Source organism: Carassius gibelio, chromosome B18 (assembly GCF_023724105.1).
Source record: "Carassius gibelio isolate Cgi1373 ecotype wild population from Czech Republic chromosome B18, carGib1.2-hapl.c, whole genome shotgun sequence".
NCBI classification, from domain to species: Eukaryota; Metazoa; Chordata; class Actinopteri; order Cypriniformes; family Cyprinidae; genus Carassius; species Carassius gibelio.
This window is the reverse complement of record NC_068413.1, coordinates 4,922,710-4,947,994: the sequence shown is the minus strand read 5'-3', so window position 1 is coordinate 4,947,994 and position 25,285 is coordinate 4,922,710. Positions and strand designations below refer to the sequence as shown.

The 25,285-nt window shown below is 33.4% G+C and overlaps 1 protein-coding gene across 2 annotated transcripts in view; it reads right to left on the bottom strand.

Moving 5' to 3' along the window:
• Window positions 1-25,285, bottom strand: part of LOC127977265 (voltage-dependent calcium channel subunit alpha-2/delta-1) — a 92,607-nt gene that overhangs the window by 27,010 nt on the left and 40,312 nt on the right. For both annotated transcript variants that reach the window (XM_052582052.1, XM_052582051.1), the window contains exons 7-19: window positions 24,709-24,840; window positions 23,668-23,737; window positions 23,476-23,526; window positions 23,018-23,117; window positions 15,295-15,453; window positions 14,785-14,889; window positions 13,677-13,755; window positions 13,489-13,538; window positions 13,290-13,373; window positions 13,127-13,204; window positions 11,448-11,528; window positions 9,610-9,684; window positions 336-407 (exon numbers count right to left, since the gene is read on the bottom strand). In XM_052582052.1, coding sequence (XP_052438012.1) covers window positions 336-407; window positions 9,610-9,684; window positions 11,448-11,528; window positions 13,127-13,204; window positions 13,290-13,373; window positions 13,489-13,538; window positions 13,677-13,755; window positions 14,785-14,889; window positions 15,295-15,453; window positions 23,018-23,117; window positions 23,476-23,526; window positions 23,668-23,737; window positions 24,709-24,840 — 1,136 coding nt within the window. The remainder of the gene's footprint in view (window positions 1-335; window positions 408-9,609; window positions 9,685-11,447; window positions 11,529-13,126; window positions 13,205-13,289; window positions 13,374-13,488; window positions 13,539-13,676; window positions 13,756-14,784; window positions 14,890-15,294; window positions 15,454-23,017; window positions 23,118-23,475; window positions 23,527-23,667; window positions 23,738-24,708; window positions 24,841-25,285) is intronic.

Sequence of the window (25,285 nt, the reverse complement as noted above, 5' to 3'; positions counted from 1 at the left end):
TCAAAGTACAGCACTTAATTATTTAATTACACAGCTCTATTATCATTTTTTATCTGCAAATGCATTTCATTTTGTAAAAAGCTCTGTGACTTTGTGTGGTCAGGCATTATGTCCACTACTATCATAAATCACTACTATCTAAGCTAACTATGCATCCCTTGAGCAAAAGGGTGTTTTCAGCACATGTTTTGTAATAGATATGTAAGCATTTGGGAGTATTGAAATACCACACATGAAATCAAAACCTCTCAGGTGTTTCATCAGCAAAGCATTAAAATAAAACAGGTGACATCACGCTATTTGTGTTTGTACTGTATGTGTGTGCTGTGGCATACCTGGACTTTAATGTCATTTTCCAGCTCAGCATCCAGAAAATCCAGCGTAACAGGCTCCTGGAATTTGGGGTTCTAAAGAGGAACCAAATGATGTTAACATTTCTCTCCATATAGTTTACTTTCAGCTTTGGGTTGAGTGTTAATGTACTCCAGGTCTACAATACATCACAGGAAAGTTTCTGTTGAGCTATAGAAATATACAGTGTTTAAAAAGTTCATTTATGCAGGCATAAATCTGATTAATATGTTCTTCTACAGAGAGAAGGAAGAAAATAAATTAAACTCAGTCCTTTCATAGAGAAAAAAAAAGTATTTTATTTATATTTAATCTCTTTTGTGTCTCCTTTTCATAAACATTCACATTTTTTGAATACTATAGAAATTAAGAGATTGGGAGTATAAGATTGTGTTTCTGTGAACAGAATGCTGTGAAAAGTCAAGATTTCTGTATTTAACTATGTTAAGTTTTAACATACAATAACCAAATTAAATCTAAATGTATTATATTATAAAATATAACATTTAGACAGTTTAAAAACCTATTTCTTTACATTTCGCTGTCAAAATATGATTCATGTTTTTGAGTAAGAACCACATAGATATAACAATCTAGATTGCTTAACAAAACTTTGCCTCACTCCATTTTATGAGGTAATATTTTCTGCACAAGAAAGAATGTTTGCTCTTGGAAACAAATGTTTTGGTTCATCTGTATTTATCCTGCGTCACATTGCTCATGTACACATTAACAACCCTGGCACCTACATCAAATCTATGATGTGAGAAAAGCTATAAGGTGAAGTGAGGCAATCAGACTCTTACATGCAACGTGTAGAGCGAGCATGAACACAGTCACAGGAGAGGACGAGCAGGACAGAATCAAGAACAGAGACAATGAAGAAATAACATGAGACAAAACAACCACACTGAAGAAAGACAGACAGACAGACAGACAGATGAAAGAAAGACTGACATGCAATTAATGAAAGACAGACAGACAGAAGAAAGAAAGAAGATGGACAGATGAAAGAAAGACAAGGGGAGATAGAAAGAAAGAACAAAAGAAAGAAAGAAAGAAAGAGACATGCAATCAATGAAATACAGACAGACAGATGAAAGAACAAAAGAAAGAAAGAAAGACAGAAAGAAAAAGCAAGAAAGAAAGAAAGAAAGGTGGACAGAAGAAAGAAAAAAAATGAAAGAAAGAAAGACACAAGAAAGAAGGATAAAAGAAATGATGAAAAGAAAGAAAGAAAGAAAGACAGATGGACAAAAGAAAGATGGACAGAAGAAAGACAAGTGATGAAAGTCAAACAGAAGAAAGAAAGAAAGAAAGAAAGAAAGAAAGAAAGAAAGAAAGAAAGAAAGAAAGAAAGAAAGAAAGAAAGAAAGAAAGGTGGAGAGGTGGACAGATGGACAGAAGAAAGACAAGCAATGAAAGAAAGAAAGACAGACAAGACAGAAGGATGAAAGAAATTATGAAAAGAAAAAATAAAGAAAGAAAGATGGACAGAAGAAAGACAAGTGATGAAAGAAAGTCAAACAGAAGAGAGAAAGAAAGAAAGAAAGAAAGAAAGAAAGAAAGAAAGAAAGAAAGAAAGAAAGAAAGAAGGAAAGAAAGAAAGACAAGGGAGGACAGAAAAGAAGGCAGACAGATGAAAGAAAGCAACAGAGGGATTAAAGAAAGAAAGATGGACAGAAGAAAGAAAAACAAGTGATGAAAGAAAGAGATAAAAGAAAGAAAAGAAAGAAAAGGAAGTAGAGAAAGAAAGAAAGAGAGAAAGAAAGAGACATATAATTGAGATCAAAATCAAAGGAAAAGCAGTGAATATGACACCGGAGAATGATTTGAAAGTGTCGGGGTCACCCTCTGCTCCTCTACTGGCCCCCGGGGGACCTCCACATCACCCAGATATGACTGACATGTGTCGGCTTCACGAGCCTGAGAGAGCCTGCTGAAAACTATATCTGACACTTCTCATATAGGCTGTGAAGATATGTAAACTATTTTCTGCCATGTGCGAAGCTATTCTGCGCTCGAATGCCAGACATAAACGTGTCATGTCACAGCTGATGTGGGCGTCGCTGTTTATGTTGACTGTGATGATAATAATAGCACACCGCTAAGAGTCACGGTGACTAACCCCATTATCACACTAATTACACTGTACAAGACAGAGATACTGAACTCCACAAAAAAAGGCCTCATTAAAAACCATCTCATGCACACAACTACTGATCTGAAGCATGGAGCATACAGTGGCTCCAAGCCAAAAATACCCACTTGCTCTTTTCTTGCTGAGATAACATAAAAAAAATAAAAAAAAATGAATGTCTTAATACTTAGCATCCCCTTAAAGTATTTGGACATATACAGCATTTTTAAAAACGGCATTAATATAATATAATATAATATAATATAATATAATATAATATAATATAATATAATATAATATAATATAATATAATATAATATAATATAATATAATATAATATAATATAATAAGAAAAGTAGTCACTATAAATAAATCGAAACAAATAAATACATTTCTTAAAACATATTTAATTTTTGGGTTGTTGTTTTAGAAAGTTCAATACTTTTAAATAATTACATTTACATAACTAAATAAATGGTTTTAACTAATTATAATTCAAATGAAATCATTTATTTATTAATATGTTTATTTTTTGGGAAGGTTGTTTTAGTAGCAGTCAGTTCCCTTAAAGGGTTTCACTAAGTATCACAATGGTTTTATACAGTATCCTCATTGCTTTATTTAAAACCTATCAAACTTATTTTTGACAAACATTTTGCCTTTCTATTTTTTTTAAGTATTCAAATACTTCCTGGGGACACTTCATTCAACAAAAACAAAGTATTATTTTAAAACGCCGTCATAGAATCTACAGAGTTACCATCTTTAGCCAGTCCAAACATCTTTCATGCAGAATACGCAGACCAAGAAGCAGTAATTATTATAAACAGGAAAGGAAGATTTATACAAGTTCCTGCGTGTCCCGCCCAAATCCCTCCCTCTCCCTGAATCACACAGGCAATGCCAGTTTTACGAAACATGTAACATATGACACAAACCAGATGTATGATAATCGCAAAAAAACAGACACCCTATCATATTATCCCCTTAAAAGGATCTATGTGATACAAAACAAGCATTGCACTACAAAAAAAATAAATAATAATATTTGAAAGGAAATAATTTTTCATTCCAAGTCTAAAAAAAAACAAAAAAAACATTTTGCCGATTAGGAGCCAAAAAAAGCAGCAGAATTTGTGACACATGTCAGGCAGTCAATTCCCCCATAACGCCACTGTAGGACAGGCAATGTACCGTCTCAGCAAACATTTTTCCTTTCCCTTTTCTCCTTCTCATTTTTCACTCGTGTGTTTTCACTTGGACAGTAAATCATCTTTTCGTTGTTCACATTACAAATGGAGGTCAAGCGAGAACACAGATCTGCCATATGAAGAAATCATTACTGAATCCTTCAAGATCATAAGCACATGACACGAATACCAACTGTTTGAGAAACGCATTGGATGCGAGTGCTGAACATGCTACAGTAGGCTGAAATCTGGTCTATCTGGTAATGGTTGGAACAAATAAAAACAATTATCTTTCTGATCCGCCAGACAGGAAATATCTCGATGAACTCTCACTCTGTAGACACAAACAAACATCAGATGGCATGCTAGCACTCCTGATAACCATTACACACACTTACTGTAGTCATATCTCCACTGAAAACACCAGCATGACTGATCATAAGCATATGCTGTGTATTAGATGCTGGTTTGGACATGCTTTGTTGGTGCGCTGGTGTCCCCACTAGGCTGCTAAACTAGCTTAACTAGCAGGGTTGGACTACTACCGTTTGGGGTCAGTAAGGAAAAAAAAAAAAAAAAAAAAATATATATATATATATATATATATATATATATATATATATATATATATATATATATATATATATATATATATATATATATATATATATATATATATATATATATATATATATATATAATATATATATAAATATATATTACTTTTCATTCAGCAGGGGTGCATTAAATCACCAGAAGTGACAGTAAAGACCTTTTCATTGCTACAAAAAAATTTCAAATAAAGAAATGAAAATGAAAAATTATTTTTGCACTTGTTTCCCTCACATTCTTTTTTTATTTTCAGGATTAAAACAAAATAAACCTAAATAAATAAATAAATATAAGTAGTAATGATAATAATAAGACTATTGAAACTTTTATCTCACAATTCTGAGGTGTGAGATGTAAATTAAAATTGTAAGAAAATTGTTAAAATGTTACCTTTTTTATAAAAAAAATAAAAATGAAATAAAAACCTTTTTTTGTGTCGGATGTAAGCTCTGAATTCAGGGGAAAAAAAGTCAAAATTGCAAGATTTAACCTTGGGAATGTGAGGAAAAAGATTGATAATTCTATTAATTTTTCTTGCATTTCTGATTGTGTGTTCTATAGTCAAAACTGCAAGAAAAAAGTCAGAATTGAGAGATAAAAAAGTTTATCTTATATAAATATATATATTAATAATTTATTCCAGTGTAGAAGAAAAAAAGAATTGCAAGATGTAACCTAGAATAAAAATCTGAATGCTAATTGATTTTAAATTCAAATTTAAATAAATAAATGAAGTCTAGGATTTCCTTTTTTTATTCTGCCTATGGTGGAAATTGAAAAAAAACATAAATTAAGGCTAAAAGAAATTGGAATGGATTTATTTATTCTTCCTCTTGCTGAAAACATGTGTTGTGTAAGAAATACTTATATGTAGCACAACTATCACAAACTCTGCGATTCTGGGTTCTAAGACTACAGTAAGCTCAATAATGGTATTTGGTAATATACTGTATGCACTACAGTAAAATGCCTCTAAGATTATGGTTAGGAAGGATTACTGGATATCATACTTCAACTATAGGCGCCAAACAAGCTATTGAGCACTATTTCACTCTATTTCTATGACAGAACAGATCTACCACAGTTTGCATGGTCTCACCTCAGGGAACGTAAGAGCAAGCTTTTTACTTAGCCTGCGTTGACGGCTCTGAATCCTGTTCTAATGAGAAAATATGAAGAGGATTTCAGTGGAAACAGAAAGAGGGTTATTTATGGGTGCCAAAAACTGACTTAAGCCTTGAAAGAGACCACACTTGTTAATGCTGTTGTTGTAAAACACAGTAATCCATCATAGATGAGAATGTTTGAAAAAGAAATAAAAGTGCATGCTATAAATCGATTCCCATCGTGTAGGCCTTCCTACTGTTTGAACACAATTATTTCGATCTCTGGCGAGCAGACAACATATGGCTGACATACTACGAGGGTTTCTTCAATTTCTGCGCTGTCAAAATCAAATTAGCGCTTCCTGCAGTGTTCAAAGTCTCCTTGAAAGACTCTCCGAATTTCGTTCGGAGTGGTTGCTTTCTCTTAACTTTAGCCGACAAATTCAGTCATGTGTTTTGCACCGCTGGATGCTGGCGGAGCACTTTGAACTGTTTCCAGTAGATCTGGCACCCCATGGTTTAGTGGCTTGTGTTTGCATATCAGCACTGCTCAGGGTTAAGTACGGCATCCACGGTTCAGAGATTCAATCCATGCCTACGTGTCTCTCTCAATCAGCCTGCTGATCTGCGGCCACACCAGATCGCATCTCACCATCTGTCCTTGAGAGATCAAGCCTTCTGATGCGATCTGAGTCGGCTAGCTAAACTAAAGTAAAACCGACCGGATCACAAAGCCTGTTTCGCAAATGGAGTCCGCTGGGAGCAATAACGCTATCGTTTATGTTTGTCATAGCGCATGCATTTCCTTCATTTCTATGCCTTTAATCATTTAGGTGAGCTCATTAAAAAAATGCTTTTTTTCGCGAGTTATGTTACGAGTTTGTTTTGGTAAAGTCTTTTCCATATGAAAGATGGAGAGTTTTTAATGCAAAAGCTAGTGGATGGAATTTTGAGGCAAGATGGAAATAAGTCATAACATTGGTTCTAACTGACGCCAAGGACGGAAATGTGTTCTCTATGCTGGATTTGACTGGCTTGTGGACTGAAGTTAATATTCTCCATATATAAGACCTGGAGCTTTGTTATTTTAATGCCGATTTAACAGCAAACATCATACTTCTCTGACCCAACATTTCAGCAATAACTCTGACATGTTTCAGCACTTGCCCTAACTCACAAGCCAGGTGTCCTCAGGCAGTTACACATCAGGACTCAACAATAAGGATTTTTAGAAAACAAAAATAGAAAAAGATCACTTTTTAAATCATAGTAATATTTTGCAATATAACATTTAAAGCAATACCATAAATGCATGATAGTTTAAAAGTTTATTTTTATTTTTTTATTGCTTTAAATGTAATATTGCAAAGGTTAACTCTAATTAAACAAGTGGTGGTTTTCTATTTTAATATATTTTTATTAATATCTTACTATTATCAATGCTGAAAACTTTTGTTCTGCTTAATATTTTTGTAGAAACAGTGATGGTTTTTTCAGGATTTTTTTAAAGAATAGAAGGTTTAAAAAATATTTATTTGAAATAGTCAAAACAAATGTAGATTTATTTTAATAATTTTAAAGTATTCACTGATTAATTCATGCATACTTGCTGAATAAAAGTATTAATTTCTTTCAATAAATAAATAAATACTAATACTAACCGCAAACGTTTGTACAGTAGTGTATATAACTTGATTTCTAATTTATTTTTTAAATACAATTTAATTTGAATACAATTAATTCTTTAGGGTTTAATTAGCAATAATTACAAATGCACATACCATATGCACACAAAAATATCTTATAACTTCCTATAACTATGTAAAAAAGTCCTGTAACTAGAAAATAAAAGCAATTATTTTTTTTATTTTTTTGGAAAGCAATGGAATATGGTGCAAAACATTACTATTTAGTTTGACACTTCCTTTACTATCACAAGTCACAATTTCAACAACAACAAAAAACTCCATTAGCATGCTGGATAACATTACCTTGGTTACTTACTTCAAATTAGCATAATCATAAAACATGAATGTTTAACCAAATAAACCAAATGTTTACGATGAATGTTAGATCTCGCACTGGCCCCGAGTCATCCTTATTGTCAAGTCCTGCACATGTATAACTCTTTGCGATTGCATTCTGAGCTTAAATCAGAAAACGTCTAAACAATTTTCAATCTACAGCCATCCAGACATAATATATTTAATGCATTTTACCTCCTTAACTTGCAGGACTGTCATGGTGGGCTGGGACTGTCTGAGACTGGGGTGATGGACGGTGCTTTTACCATCCAGTCCGAGGATAAACTATGACCCTGAACACATACACATGATCTCTTTTCTTTTTCACATTCTTTGTTTAAACGATGAAACACAGACTGGCCTATGTGTGTGGCTGGATGCCAGAATCAAAGGAACCTGCAAACAGACTTATTTGTAAAAAGTGTAGAGGAGTTGCATTGAGAAACATGTATGCAGGTTCGCTGCCAGAAGCATGGCGTATTACTTCGGGCGATTTGAAAAGCTCACCCAGCAGAGGGGCTGTGTGCTCCGATCCAAAGAAAAAGCTATGTGAGTGGCTGCTTACAGACCGCAAATGCCTGTTCGTACATTCTTAATCTACAGCTTTACATATGAGGTCAGATACACTTGTCAATAGCGATATGAGCTGAATCACTCGCAGATGATTGATCTTCCCATTGGGTCATGGGATGGATAAATGTAATGTGGTATTACCTATAAAAAATATATGAATAGAAGGAAAAAAAAGGGATAATATTAGGGCTATTAGGATATTGCAATATGTCAAAATTCAATGCATTACAATGAATTCCTATCAGAAAGTTTAAACAGCACCAAACACCACATAAGAGGAAAAAAAATACTGGCTTTGATAAATCATAATTATGAAACATGACATACAAAGCTTAAATACTGACATTTTAAGCCATAATTATGACATGGAATGTAATTAAATCTAACATAGTGAAAATTATTCATAATGAAATTACGTTTTTTTTTTTTTTTTTTTTTGTGGTGAAATGGGCTTCCATGACAACCTGATTCTTCATTAATTGAACTGTGGGAGATTAAATGAATCCTTGTACAACAACTTAAAGTATAATTGCGATATTTAGAAGAAAACAAATCTATGAGATTACATTAATATAAAATCATATTTGAAAAGCTCTAGATTACACCACCGTTCAAAATTAAGGTCAGCAAGATTTTTTTTTTTTTGATCTTTTGTGGTCTATAATGCTCACTAAGGCTGCATTTTTATTTGATCATACTATACTATTGTGAAATATAATGACAATTTAAAATAAATATTTTCCATTTGAATATATTTTAAAATAAAATTTACTTGTGTGCAAGCAAAGCTGAATTTTCATTCAGAAATCATTCTACAATGCTGATTTGCTGCTTAAAAAATAACACATTATTATTATAAATGTTGAAAACAGTCATGCTGATACCTTTTTTTATTGAAATAAATGTAATAGATTTGGTTATTTTCAACCAACAGTTGAGTAAAATGTTTAACCCAACCACTGGGTCAGAACAACCCAATCGCTGGGTTTGTCCATATTTTACTTACTTTCACTGACCCCAACATTTTTAACAGTAGAGAGTGTTGTATTTTCTCCAAACAATTATTTAAAGCCAATTATACTGTATTGTCATGAGACCATTGTTAAAAAAAATCCATATATGGACAGCTTTTAAGTTTTAGTGCAACCTTTTTCATGGATTTCATTCCCTTACAACCTGTTCATCCATGTCAAATCCAATATGCCATCAAAGCTGAGAGCAGCAATACTCAGAACAGCGCTTCATCAATTGTGAATTTCAATGGCACATTCATTACTTAAACTTGGTCCTCCGTAATACCGAACATATGCTTGATATAAATGCATACATGAAAACACAGACATGTATACATGCCATTCAAAGTCACACACACACTCACACACATGTAGGTTAGAATGAACATAAATATGCAGCACATATACACACACAAAAAGGAAGGGAGATATAGAGATAAAGATAGAGATAAACAACAACTACAAATGTTAAAATACCACCAATTTCAAACGTATTAGAGAAGTATGTCATGGTTTCCCACCACAAACAGCCATAAATGGGTCATAAATGTGTTGTGATGTCATATTTGAGGTATTTGGGTAGAGACAATGCTTCGGTACCTTTGGTTGCAGGTTTGGATGGAGCAGCACGTAACCGTTGGGATCAATTGCGAAATAATATCCATTAGGACCAATCTGAAATGAAATCAGAGGAGAACAGTGAGGACACCTCCAAAAAGAAGACCACCATCAAACCCAAATCCCTGCTTGGGCCTGGTTCCTCCGAGATGTGGTGGTTAATCCCTCACTAGCGGGGTACTGTCTAAAATCCCCCGAGAACATCGACCCGAGCTGTCAATCACCCCCGAGCACTTAGAGTTAATCAAATGTGTCGGTTCATCTGGAAACATTCCTTTGAGCTTAACAGAAAATCACAACCATTTACAAATCAAATGTAAGTACAAGCAGATGTAATGTACAAGGGCTTACGTCCTCTTAAGAGTGATCTTACTGTAAGGAGGCGAAACCGCAAGACGGCGGACCGCAGAACAATAGCGCATTTATCTTATGCGTGCCGTGTTATTCTTATTACAGCGACTCAAAGAGTCCGCAAAGAAAACATCTAACGCATGAGCTTCGCTTTGTTCTCTTATAAATTGAATTATGTAGCGTTCAAGGAATAGTTCACCCTAAATGAAAACTCGTCGCCGTTTACGGGCCCTCACGTCGTCCCGAAACCAGATTTTCTTTCTTCTCAAGTTTTTTTCCTCTTGCAATGAAAAGCAAATAGGGCTGTCAAGCACCAAATCTGAGAATAAAGTACCATAAAAGCACCATATAAATAGTGCTTGTAACTCAGGCGCTATATACTGTCTTTTGAAGCCTCGGCCGTCTCGTCTTAGACTTCAAAATGGTGCGGCACGACTGACACTTCAGATTTTATTCTACACTACTGTTCAAAAGTTTGCGGTTGGTAAGATTTGTTATGTTTTTCAAAGTCTCTTATGTTCACCAAGGATGCATTCATTTTATCAAAACACAGGAAAACTGTGAAATATTATAACGATTTAAAATAACAGTTTTATAATTTAATATAACTAAAAAAGTTATTTATTCCTGTGATCAAAGCTGAATTTTCAGCAGCGATCACTCCAGTCTTCAGTGTCACATGATCCTTCAGAAATCATTCTTATATTCTTATTTAGAGCTAATGAAACATTTCCTACTACGAAAATTATGAAAATAGTTGTCCTTAATTTTTTTTCCATTCATTAATGATTAGAATATTCAGCAGAAAAGCTGAATATTTTCAAATAAAAATACTTTGTAACACTATAAACGTTTTTGTTACTTATGTACTTTATATGGAGGCCCATTACAGCTACTGAAAAAAAGCGACTTTTTATCTCACAATTCTTACATTTTTTCTTGCAATTGTGAATTTATATCATGTAATTCTGAGAAATAAAGTCGCAATTCTGAAAAAAAAACTCGCAATTCAGAGATAAAAAGTCACAATTATCTTTTTTTTTTGTTTTTTTTACCTAATTTCTTTCATAAAACCTTACACGGCTCAATCTTTTGAACAGTATGTACATGAAGATGTATTCACATTTCCATTTAAAAACAATTATAATCAACACTTTTGTATGACTATTTTATGATGCTTTTGTGTTATTTTTGTAGCTTGTCTTTAAGTCCTCATTCACATTGTTTTTTGTTTTATTTTGTCAAAAAACTAAACAAACAAACAAAACATGTGAACATTCATCATATCATTGTTGTTTCACAGAAGAAAAGCGTATTTGGACAATTTGGGTTTAAAATGAATAAGGCTGAGTAAGTAATGACAGAATATCAACTATTCTTTTTACTTATATTTTGTATGTTTTTATTAGACTGGAACACAAACGCATGAATATACGTGAGTTGAACTAGTATGTGTTTGCGGTACTCACTGTGAAGCGGGGCGTCAATCTTTTGATATCATCCAGAGACACATCCACCCCCATCACTCCTAAAATCAACTGGTTCTGATGCTAAAGGAGAGATCATAAAACACAACGGTTTTACTCTGACTTTTAATGGACTGACATTTATAAACAAATATGGAGGCAAAACTACAGCTGGAAAGCATAAAACCTTGAATGAGAATTCACAAGAACACAAACTGTTGCATTTGGGCAAAAATAACCTCCGTGAAATTACGTGAAGGTGTAGAGCAACACATCTAAACGGCCTCAATGCTCGTCACCCATACAGGAAATAGATATTGACCTTATCAAAGCGGCCAGTGACGCAGTTGCTGAGTGGAAAGTAACGGCAGCTTTCAGAGGTCAAGCGGTTTAGTAGACAAACAATGTACGAATCCTTCGACCCCCAGCTAGGAAACTTTAGGATAAGATACTGTATTTATTTTCCATAGCTGCTACTTATGGCGTGTTGCTGAGAAGGTCACTGTCCACATGGTTAATACATTCAAGAGATAATAAGGTTTACACGTTTGCGTCAGTAGAAGCTTTATCCCCATTAAACGTGACAAAAATAGTAGTTTGTTTCAAGAATTGGGCTATTATTAGAGTATTGGGTCTGTTAATGACACATCTGGTGTTCTGGTCTGTGTTCATTCGAATTTTTCATTCCCGCTTTTGGGGCTCAGTTTGAAATATTGTTCTTGTTTGTGCACTTAAGGACCTGTGTTCGTTTAAAACGATATGTACAAAAAGTTTTATTTGTAAAAATAAAAATGTATGTTACAACATGTTCACATTTAAGAAATAATCTTTATATTTTAGACAAAGGCTGCTGTTAATTTAGAGAAAGTGTAAACCTTTTACAGTAAATACATAGAATCAAACTTATAAATACTTTTTCAGGTTTTACATTCATATTTATACAAAATGAACCATACTATATACATACAGTTGAAATGTCTTGGATCAGTAAGATTTCTTATTTTTATTTTTTTTGTAAGAAATGTATACTTATTCAACTAAAAAATAATCACAGCTAATAAAGAAATAAAAAATAAAATAAAATAAAATAAATATATAAATTGCAAATAAAAATAGATAAATAATAAGAAAGAGATTATAAATAAAAGTTTTTTGAACACCAAATCAATATCATGATCAAGATCATGGATAGCATGGATAGCTAAGTTTAGGTTATTATCATAATAACAACAACAACAACAACAATAATAATAATAATAATAATAATAACAACAACTATGAAAGTTTTTGGAAATGTTTGGACGTGTATCAATTTCTGTCACTGATATATCATAGATACAATTTTAAAAAGGCAATTGTGACTTTTTTATCTCACAATTCAAAATGATTTTTTTTTTTTTTTTTTTTTTTACATTTATGACATCTATAATATATGTATAAACTGATGTTCAAGATTTTATAAAATTTTGTCCTGTTTGGTCACCCGTTTTACTCTGAAGTAGCTGAAATAGATATGTTTTGATTTTTCAGTCATTACACGATTCCCATTCCACAGCCTTAATTATTTCTCTTTCATACAACATTCTGAAAGGTGATACTTTACAAATAAAGAGTTTGTGGTGTTTTCCAAACTTTTTATCTCAGGAAATAAACTTTAAATTCGAGATAAACGATGACCTGACCTGGCTTTGAGATCCCCCGTCCCTGGATCTGGTCTTGTTGAACACAGGTAGAGTGCCTGTGATGACTAGGCCCAACTCCTGAGGTCATGAAGAGAACACAAAAACAATCAAGCACAATGCACTTTCGCAATTTCTATGATGTTCATTAAAAAGGAGGATGTACCAGAGCATCCAGGTACACGTTGGTCCACTGCACTTGTTTGGCATCTGCAAGGACCATTGGCCTGCCCAAAACATCTAGATACTCCTACACAGCATTGAACAACACAGAGCAATCAATGACTGCTCATCCTTAGACCTTCGCATACTGTACTTCTAAACAACCACGAGTCGCATTTGAAACACTTTGGCACCATACAGACCTGTGTGTTTATGCGAATGGCTCCAATGGATGGGATTTCATAGAAATATCCTAGAGAACATATATGGATTATCAAATTTTATTTATTTATTTTATTATTATTATTTTTTTTTTTGCAATCCAGTGGTAAATCTAATTATTTTTGTGCTACTGCCACTAGGGGGTAAAAAAAGACTGAGCAATCCTTACCCTTATTAGCACAGGCCATCCACTTTATTGGCCCGGTGTCATAGTTATGTTGACCCACAGAGAATGTGAACACGCGCACCTACAATCCAACAGCATAGCATTCAGATTCAGAGCTCCGTTATTGTATTACCCCAAAAAGATCACACAAAAAATTAAAATAATCAATGAATGAATATTATTGGCACCCCTCAATAAATGTACTATAATATGTTATAAAATGTGTGTAAATGATAATTATGAAATAAAGTGTACAAATATAATGTAGAATAAAATAAACTCTAAATATAATTACTGAAATCTTCATTTAAATGTTTCTGAGAAATTGCTTATGATTTATTTAGTACCAATTTCAACCATAAGAATAGTGTACTCTTTTAAAAATATATGGATAAGAATTATTGGCACCCCTAAAGCTTATCATATGAAACCTTCTTTTAGAGCTTACTATATAACATTTCTAATATATATATATATATATACACACACACACACACACACACATTAATGTATATATTTAAGAAAAATATTTTATGTTTATATACAGTATATATATATATATATATATATATATATATATATATATATATATATATATATATATATATGTGTGTGTGTGTGTGTGTGTGTACATTATGTATGTATGTAAATACATTATAAAACCATACATTTTCAAATTATATACTGTATGTGTGTGTATTTATATATAAAAAATAAATATACACAACACACACACACATATTATGCAACTAAAATATATTATTTTGGATGCAATTAATCATGAATACTTTTTTGACAGCAGTATATATATATGGTAAAGTCTGTAATATATTAATGAGAACAAACATAGAGAAGGAAAAAAAAATTGAGATAACTTTGAAGATATTTAGAAACATTATGAGAATGTGAGCTTGATTTGATTTGTTTGTCAGTCAATCAATCAATCAATCCGTCCATCCATCAATCAGTCTTAACAATACTGTAATAACCAACTTTATCTCAAATGAAATTGTTCGAAATGTAACCTATGTTTTATTTTGTAACAGTCACAAATATGTTGGTGTTAGTTTAATATGATTGATTAGAAACTGAAATGCAGCTTCACACACACCTTCTTGTCAATGTTGTATCTGCTGAAGACCTCCTCTGCTCTCTCCTCGCCTCCGTCAGTAAACAGCATTATGATCTTGTTGCAGTTTGCTCTGGTGACGTTTGGCTGAAATAAGCACAATCTGATGCAGTTACACACACCGACCAGCAGAAGTCAGCACAACACAACAATACAACACTACTTTTACCCTTTTAACCCTTTTAGTAAAAAAGCAAATGTGATTCCAGGATTTCAGCCTCTGACTTGAGGCTTACTAGAAGATGCTTATGATTGAATCCATCAGTGACTGAAGGGAAAGATACCATTTAAACTGTATTTATCAGACTCTACAGTATTTTAACATCAGGTAAAAAGAGGATGCAGAATGAAATAAGCTTACACATCATTATTTTCAGCCAACATGAAGAGAAATCACACAAAGCGAAGATTTTAAGGCTGCCGGGGACTAAGACGAAATAATGAATATACATTTTCAATATAAAATCTCCCCGAAAAAGCAAAAACTCATACATTTGACAGCTGAGTGAAAGCAAATTCGAAGCCTTTGGTGTAGTTGGTGATGCCCTTTGCTGTGATGTTCTGCACGGCATCTTTTAAGATCTTCTTATTGCGGACGTTAGCTTGAACCAGGTGGTCGAAACAAGCGGTGTTATTCACTTTTGTGTTAAACTGAAAAAGAGGAGAGAGAGGCATACAGTAAGTTAATAAAGTCACTGGTCTTCTCATTTTTTATTCACAGCAAGACTTTTTAGAATCACAAGAAAAGTCTGTGTGATTAAAAGATCTCTATTCTGGGGTCAGAATCTCTGCAGGTGTTTGTGAGTTATGCGCATGTGTTGTGGTACAGTGGTGAAAATAATTTGAGCTGACAAGCTGGATACCCTTACAAGTTTCTAATTTTCTGTTCAGACAGGGCTCTCTGTGTTCTGTCACTTATTGCGGCTGACCCCTGTGAACCTGTTACTTCAAAGCTTGAGAGATTGAGAACAAGAAAATAGACTTAGGTAGAGGAAGGAAAGAGAGAATAAAAGAGAGAGAGAGAGAGAATGAATGTGGGAGGAAAAAGAAGGAAAAACAGCATACTGCAAATTCTACAAAGTTTGTGGCAAAGTCCACAAACAAGATAAAAAATCTTAAAAATGAAGTCACTCAAAATGTATACTATGAGCAATTTTATCTTCTATTTATTTTAATGAGTTTATTTTAAAATAATCACATTTAAATAGCTATAGATACAAATAAAATAAAATAAATGTGGTGTGTAGGGATCAAATATTATTTAATTTAGTTATTAATAAACATTTACAATAAAAAAGCTAGTTAGTTGAGAGTGAAACAATAAAGACAACAACATAATAATAAAAATTTATTTGGCAATTAAAACTTTTTATTTTTACTACAATTGAATTGAATACTAATTCTACTGATTATTTTCAATTTACAAACCAATTTTAAATTGATGGATATATTCAAGAAGCTAAAAACCTTAGCTAAGGCCCAGATCATAATTATTTTTATTTAGTTTAGTAATTGATAAAAAATATTTTTAATAAAAAAAAAAATATATATTAAAAAAATTTGGTTTTGACAGTGAAACATTAAAAATAAATTAATGAAATGTTTAAGTCAATTAAAACTTTTTTTTAATAGGAAAAAAAAACTTTTTACTAAAATATAATTCAATATTTATTCAAAGGGTTTTTTTTTCTTCTCAAAATGTAGACATTATTTTCAGTTAAGAAGCTGAAGACCAACCTCTGTAATGTTTTTTTTTTTTTTTTTTTTTTTCAGCATTTTATTTCTACTAAGGAAAAAAAGTTGGTTGCTGAGAGAGTAAAAATAATAAATTATGTTTTTAACAATTAAAACGAGAAGATTTTAACAATTTTAACCATTTTAAAGGGGAGGAAAGTACACTGCCTGTATGTAAAACTAGTTACATTTCATGCTAGGATCATTTTAAGTTAGTCAATAGTGCTTAATTGGACACCAATTTGTACCTTACCCAGAGACGGCGCTTCCTGTAACCCCAACAATGGGAAAAGTCAGAATGATTAACAGGTGCGAGTCAATTATGGCACCATTACGGCTAATGAGGTAGTATGTGCAAGCTAATGCTAAAATTAAAATGATTACTATATCTCCAGCTCTCCCTCAGGACATGCAAAAGCACATGATGCACTTCCTGTGCAAGCAGAACAAACCTTCAAACATCCATGTTTACCATAGTGCAGTTTTTCATCTATTTTTCATGATCCAGTGCTTATTTTTCATTCATGTCGACTCAAAAGGCTTCCTGACTTTGAATCTGTGGCCAGACACAAAGAGAGTTTGCTTGATTAGGACACAGGGGCCCGTCAATGATGTAACTGTGGGATCAGGTGTCTGTGCTCTGTCGAAAGAGCTGGATGTCAGTGTCTGCTGAATGAACCCATGAGTCACGGTTCGATTAGTCGCTCGAGCATTGACTGAATATTTAATTAATGCTCAGAATTATCGCCATGGAGGCCCCCGTGACTCACTGCTCTCAGCATACGGCGGGTTATAAATAGAGGAATAGGACACATTGATGATACACAGACCCCTACACACAGCAGACGGCGCGCACTCACGGTGTAGATTGCTTCGCTGATTATAACGAGAATGTTCTAGTTCTGTCGTGTCACGTCTCTCCCCAGAGGAACGTTTTATTTCTCTGGGGTTGCTCGTTCACCACTCAGGGGAATTAAAAGAGTTTTCAATTATGCTTTAAGTATTAATTTCCAATTTCATTGGTTGCTTCTTCTAAAAGTCCTATGGTGAAATAAAAATAGTAACAGTATTTATGGAGCACAAGGGTCTTGTATGACCCCAAAGGGGTCTGTTGGGGTAAATAATGACCAGCTGACTGTACATTGTCCCACCTTGGAAACTTACAAAATGAAACCAATTTTTAATTTTCATTTCTTTTCATTTTTTCATTTTTTTTTTTAATTTAGATTTTTTTCTCTTCTATCTAATATGTTTTTTTTTTTTTTTATTAGATGTAAAATGCTTGTAAATCTCTCATAATGATATGTAAACAGGCAAATTCCGATTCAACTCGTCGTCTTTATGTGAACACTTATATAAAACATAATAATAAATAAACTGATTAATTACAGGCCTTGTTAATCTGAGCTTCTGCACCTCAGTTTTTGAGTGTAATAAGCATTATTCGTGGATAATTCTGTCAAAGTTCACTCAAAAACTGAGGTCCATAAGCTCAGAACAATAAGGACAAATTTATGAGCAACTTTTTGTAGGCCATTCATTTTTGACCACTGGGAACGCCACAAGAGTAAAAAGGTTTTATTCCAATTTAATCAATTAATTAAATAGCATTTACAATACAATAAGTATCCAATTTGGGTCAAAATGACCAGAAACATTTTTAATAAAACCTTTTAATTTAATTATATATATATATATATATATATATATATATATATATATATATATATATATATATATATATATATATATATATATATACATTTACATTTTTTACATATACATAATACATTTTATATTACTTTATTTTTAAATTGAAATTATTTTAATATGTGAGAAGAAAGAGAGCATGGAGTGATACAAATTATTATACAAAAATAAATAGGCGAACACTGTGCTTGATCAACCAGAATAAAGTATTCCAGACCACAGTGGGAAAAAAAAACTACTTTTAAAACAACTGACCTGATATGTTGGAAAATGTAAAAAACAACCAAACAAACAAAAAAAACCATAAAAAAAAACAACAACAAACAACTTTGAATCTCTATCTTTTGAAACCTTTGAAGAGACACACATGAGTATTTTTCTAAATCGAAAGTTCTGAGAAGCAGAAGCACCTGATTCATAAATCGAGCATCTTATTCCATTCTTCATCTCCAGCCGGAGAAATGGACACGTGTGCTGCATTAAATCCACCTCTTAAACCCAGAGTTACCTCAAGGGACTAATTTGAAGCTGTAATCTTATGTTCACCGTTCAAATTGTTTGTCATGCTGCAGGTCAATTGCACCAGTCAATCATTTCCTATGAAAATCCGCCCCACAGATGAGTCAATATAAATGATGAATCGGGTAATATCCTTGAACAATTCAGTGGCGGTTGCCACAGCAGAGCTCTAATGAGCATCAATAACCTTGATCCAATATTTGCCTTCATATACAACTAATCAAATATTTATTTGGACAATGATTGAAATTAGAGACACTTTAGCTGACCAGCAAAGCAGAAGACTGTTTTATCATAATATGCCATATTACCTTTGTCTCACCTTCAAATAAATGTCACATTTGCATGGATATGCACCATCTATGATTACAGCTCTTATGTTAGGACGAAGGGCTGAATGGAGCATTACAGTATCTATGAAAGAAGCAAGCATGCATCTGTATCAGCTACTTTGATTCAGCCTTAAAAATACTTTAATTATGGATTTAATTAATTCCAGATTATGCAGCATAATTAACAGGTTAAACATTTGCTTTGATAATGGTTTGATTAAAATGGTTTGATAAATATGCCATGCAATGTGTGAGAATCAAGTCTATTTTAACCACATTTTATTTTTGGTACACTGAGAATGAGAATTTTTTTTTTTTTTATAAAAAAAAATGCTAATTACTTAATATTATTGTAAATTGATTATTAAATTGTATAATCAACACAAATTGGTTGGCCATGCATTTTATATTCAAAATCATAACCCTAACCCCTTTTTTTCCTGTAACTGACTGCATGGCCCACAAATACTGTATGATCGAATGGCAAAATCTCATAATTTCCTTCAGTTGGCTTTTCAAAAATGTATGAAGATTTATGAAATCCTTGAGCTATTGTTATAAGAGCCTTAGTGGCTGTGTACGTGGCATCATATTACAAAGCTTTGTTAAAATGAGTAAACAGTCGAGAACCCCTTTGCTGCATTCACACACACACACACACACACACACACACACACACACATATATATGTGTGTGTGTTTGTGTGTGTGTGTGTGTGTGTATATGTATATAACTTGACAGAAATGCATAATATATCTTGCAAAATAAAGATTTGGCTTTGTTTATCAAGCTAAATTTATAACATGTTCATGAAAGAAGCTTAATTAAAACTGAAATTATTAGATATTTTATTTGTATTGCATTGCTAAAGACATAAAACTGTTTATTGATCATAATCCTCCTCCATCCTTTCATAAACTAAATAGCTACCATATTTATAGAACACGTTGTTTATACTGGTGGGTATCGACTGTCCGTAAAATCACAACATATTATAGATTATAGATAGATTTATAAATTCAACCAACACAATGCCCACAAAGCCCTTTTATTTAAAACTACAGTACCACAGATGCTCTCAAACTGCTGATCTGTACAAACGCACACTCCAAATTTGATCTTTGGGTATCCAACTGATGCATCTACGCTCTAATACACCCAAGCACACTCACACACATAACAAAACACTGCACTCTCATTGGCATACGTTCCCTGAAGCGAATCCTGTTGACAGATCTCACAGAGCTAATCCTTTATCGGAACAGTGATTTTCCAATGCAAGAAAACCTCTAAATCCTCTGAGAAGTGAAAACAATAAAGAAATCAAACTTTATTCATTGATGATTATGAAATCGGATACCAAGCATGGTTTTGAGGCAATATCACCCTGAGTACAAAAATGTAGTGTGATCGTTCATTTCAAACCTGTATGACTTTTATTTTATTATTATTATTATTTTTCATACAGTTACAAGAAATGGAGACTGAGGCTTTCAAGCTTAAGATACAAAAGCAACATAAAAGCTTTATAAAAGTGGCAAATGCACTATATTCTAAGTCTTTTCAAGTCATACAATCATATTTCAATCATACAATCAAGCTATTATTTTCTCCTAAAGTGAGCTGTCCCAGAAACAGATCAGTGCAATTTGTGAAAAAAAAATCAAATTATGTGAAGGTCATAGAGTCATTTAATGATATGACTCAAATGAATCATTCATCAGCCAGGCCTTATTTTCAACTTGCATTTCTCATATTTCTATAACACTTGGAATACAGCATATGTACCACTTTTATGACAGTTTATGGTTTGTTTGGCTTCATTTCATTCCATTCATTCAATTCACTTCAAAATATCACTTCAGGTTTTGGAACATCATGAGTGCAAATCAACATTTTTAGTAAACTGCTCCTTTAAGAAATAATGTCCCCTACAACATACATGACAGGGTTCGACATGAGCATCCTGTGAGCTTCATTGGTCAGAGGAAAATGTAAGAAAAAAACTGGCAGCACCCGAGTAAAAGATCAGCAAGCCAAGATGGATCGGGGGCTCCTTCCAAAAGGAATGATATATAGCAATTTCCTCCCTCTTTCTCTGGCCTTCTCTTTCTCACTCAGGCTGATCTCTTCCCCTCGCTTCGTCCAGCCATTTTCAATTCAGCACAGAGAGCCCAGAAACAGCCTTTTCATTAAGCGGCTGTTTTCAAGTGGCAAGCTGCAGCCAGATCCATATTTCATTACAACTCCTCTGTCTTTCTCTTTTTCTCTGTCTCACACACACATGCTGTTGTTGCATCACACCGCAACATGCATCCCACAAACTCTAAAAACTCCTCACTTTAAATTGAATTCAGAGTAACAATGTCTTGTTCCATTTTTACTGTACAGCTGCAACTAAATACGCTTGTCACACTTTTCTGAGCAATTAATCCCATTCTGTACACACACAGTTTGCTATTTACACACATCTTTATTTTTTTATGGAAGTGACAAGCACTTTCTGCAACCCTCAAAACTTTTGAGTAGTGAAAAACAACTTTTATTAGATCCACATAGTTGCTAATGCAGTGAAGCTACACTTTTTTTGGATACTGACAGCTCAACTGAAATGCATCTTTCTTGAAGAACAAACTTCACATGGGCTATGAGGGTAAGCAAATTATTAATTTGTTCAAGGAATATTCCACCAAAAATGAAAATTTACCCTCAGACCATCCATGATGTATGTACATGAGTTTGTTTCTTCATCGGAACAGATTTGAAAAACATTTGCATTGCACCACTTGCCTTTGAATCCTCTGGGTGCCGTCAAAATTAGAGTCCAAACATCTGATAAAAGTATCACAGTCCATCAATTAATGGCTTTTGAAGTGAAAAGCTGTGTGTTTACAAGAAACAAATCCATCATTAGAACCATTACTTATTTAAAGTTAAAGCTCAATACTCTATAATAATGTGTCCTCTCACATCAAAATCCATTATTATATTAGTTTAGGACTGTTTTTGGATTATTTTCACTTGTAAATATTCTTGATATTGTGCATATTCTGATTCAGACAAGACTGGAGAAAGTGATATTATGGAAAGCCAGAAGCAACAGTTTAAAGTTAAAACTTGTGGATTATTGTGATGTTTTTATCAGCTGTTTGGACTCTCTGATTGCACCCATTCACTGCAGAGGATCCAATGGGGAAAAAGTGATTTAATAATACATTTCTGGTCGCACTTTATTTTACAGTACGTGTACTAACATTTACTTATAGTGTACTTACATTGTATTTATCTAAGAAAGTTCTGGTAATACAAGGTAACTACATGGGGTAGGGTTAGGTTTAGGGGTAGGTTCAGGGTTAGTACCTAGTTATTACATAGTTATTGTAATTACTATAATAAGTACATAGTGTGTACATGAGGAACAGGACTGTAAAATAAAGTGCTACCACATTTCTCTAAATCTGTTCTAATAAAGAAACAATCTCTTCTACATCTTGGATGGCCAAAGAGTGAGTACCCTTTATTTTTGAGTGAACTATTCATTTGGCAACTATAAAGAAAACAACCCCTTTATCAACAGAACTTGAGAGCGTGTTTAATGTGTCGAGATGCAAAAATGTTGCTTCCAGTATCACTATTCACATTGGATTGTCATTTAGCAGATGATAAATGGGCGTTGTCCAAAGTATGAATTACAAATTAGGAATATTACAACAAAAGTGACTCATCCTAGAAAAACTACTGCAGCAAAACAATGTTCTAGAATTAATCGGAAAAATGTATGTGAATGTGTGTAATAAGCAGAATGAGAAAATGCAATGCTACTGTAATGTAAATGTAAACCATTGCAGAAACCCTGAATGAGTCCTATGGTTGACAAATCAAAAATCTGCAGTGTGCACACAGCATGTGATCTTACTTACATGGACAACATTGACATAATCATCATCAGAAAGTGTCTCCAGCATTTCACTGACAGAGGTTCGGATCAGTTTAAGGGTCAGTCCTGATACACTTCCACTCCTGCAACACACCAATGCAAACACAATAGAAGTTAAAGGGAAAGTTGACACAAAAAATAAAATTCTGTCACTATTTAACAGCATGGTAAGCAAAAGATGACAGATTTATTTTTTTATTTTTTTGGTGAACTATGCCTTCAAGCCCTAATAAAAGCTCACATGCAACAATGTTTAAATAAACGGTATGTTAATATATCTACACATCCATCTTTCTCTCTCTCTCTCTCTCTCTCTCTCTCTCTCTATATATATATATATATATATATATAAATATCTGCGGCACAGCATCTAAGACTAAATACATATTAAAAAGATTTATAACATTCATAATTTAAAAAGCACATACACATAATACTCACGCATCAACAAGAATCAGCATGTCCTTGGGCGATGCGGCACCTTGAACATACCTGGATACAAAGAAAGAAATGTTCTGGAGCACATTCAAGGAGAATTTTAAACTGGGAGAACAAAGAAATGAAGGTTGAAGTAAAAAGGGAACAAATGAAAAAGAATTCAAAGCGCACACACACAGAAATACGTATTAGTACCAAGGTCGTCGGCGCACATCGTACAGGTCGATTTTACTGGGCGTTTTCCTGGCATCCATCCAAGGGGAAGCTAAATGGACAGAGACAGGATATAGAAATATGAGTGAACCCTGATCCCAAACTTCATTTGATTTGTCACGTCTCTGTCGTGAGCACATTAGTGAGCCTCGCTAGAAACCTGTTTCTGTGTCCAGAGGGGGGAGGTTTGTGGTCTATATTGACTGCAGTGAGCTGACATGAGAAAAAAAAGGGCCCCAGTGGAATTTCAGTTTTGATTTTTCTCTTTAACGGACAAAATAACCTGGTGCAAATGAGGGTGCTCGACTGTGACTATCACAGCTGAACATCTAACAAGACGTGTTTCCTCATAAATGGCATCCCACGTTTTTGACATTTAGTGAGAGGATTGCACCTGTAAGTGCCGACAGATAGTCTGAGACACTGCGATTTGGCTGTAACAAAGTAATCGACCAGTGTTCTGCCGACTATGATGAATTGAAGTTTACAAGAACATCAATATTTTATAGGCGTATATGTATCTATAAGGAGACAATCAATGGTTGGGAGCCCACATCTTATTATATTGCAATCTTAAAGGAATAGTTGACTCAAAAATGAGAAATCACCCAGGTCATGGGAGGTTTGGCAAAATACGAGGACAGATATGAGAAATTCTAACTCTTATAAAGCCGTTAAGGGACAGAAGTTCAACGGTGGCTAATAAACTATTTATATGCAACATTTTTTACTAAAGCCTTACCAGTTACAAATCTGAAAGTAATGAAAATGAATTGAGCACCTCATTACTTTTCTCCTCTCTCATCACTAAATCTCAGAAGAATACTCTCTGCTGAGATATTTGATATTATAATTTGTTATGAAAATTTGGTGTAATTTGAGCTGGGACTACATGCTATGTTTACCAATTAGAGACAGTGGAGTGGAGGATGTGTGTGTGTGTGTGTGTGTGTGTGTTTGATTCTGATAATAATATGCACTGAAATGTGAGTTCTGAATTAAACAGACACTACAAGCTCATACCTGGGTAATAGCGAGCTAAACCAGTAGCGCTGCCGAACACCTGCCATAGTAGCGTTGGATCATCTTCTCGGTTTTTCTTAAAGACGTCTTCCAGTGCTTCAGTCCAGTTCAGCTCATTCAAAACAATGGTTGCTGGAATACAGAAAATAACATACAGTGCATGGCATAACATTGAGGAGTAAAAATGTGTTTTCTATAATAACATAAACAATACAAATCCAGATTTTGATTTTCAAAGATTTATTATAAAAGTGTATTATTTTCTTCCCCAAAATGCAATAAATCCATGACACATTTTTATACATAATTATACATCATCATCATAATCATCATCAAATTAAATGCAAAATTAATTAATTAGAATTATTTATAATTAAAATTATTACATCACCTTAAATTAACAAACAGTGTTATAAAAAAAGAAAAAAAAAAAGAACAAGAAAAACCTTTGAATACTTGAATCTGTTTATAGAGGTCACAGTGCTTATAGTGATTAGTGACAGTCCAGAGAGAGGAAATGAAGTGAGAGGAGGAGGAGAGACACAACGAGAGGTGTAATTTACTCTCATCTCATCCG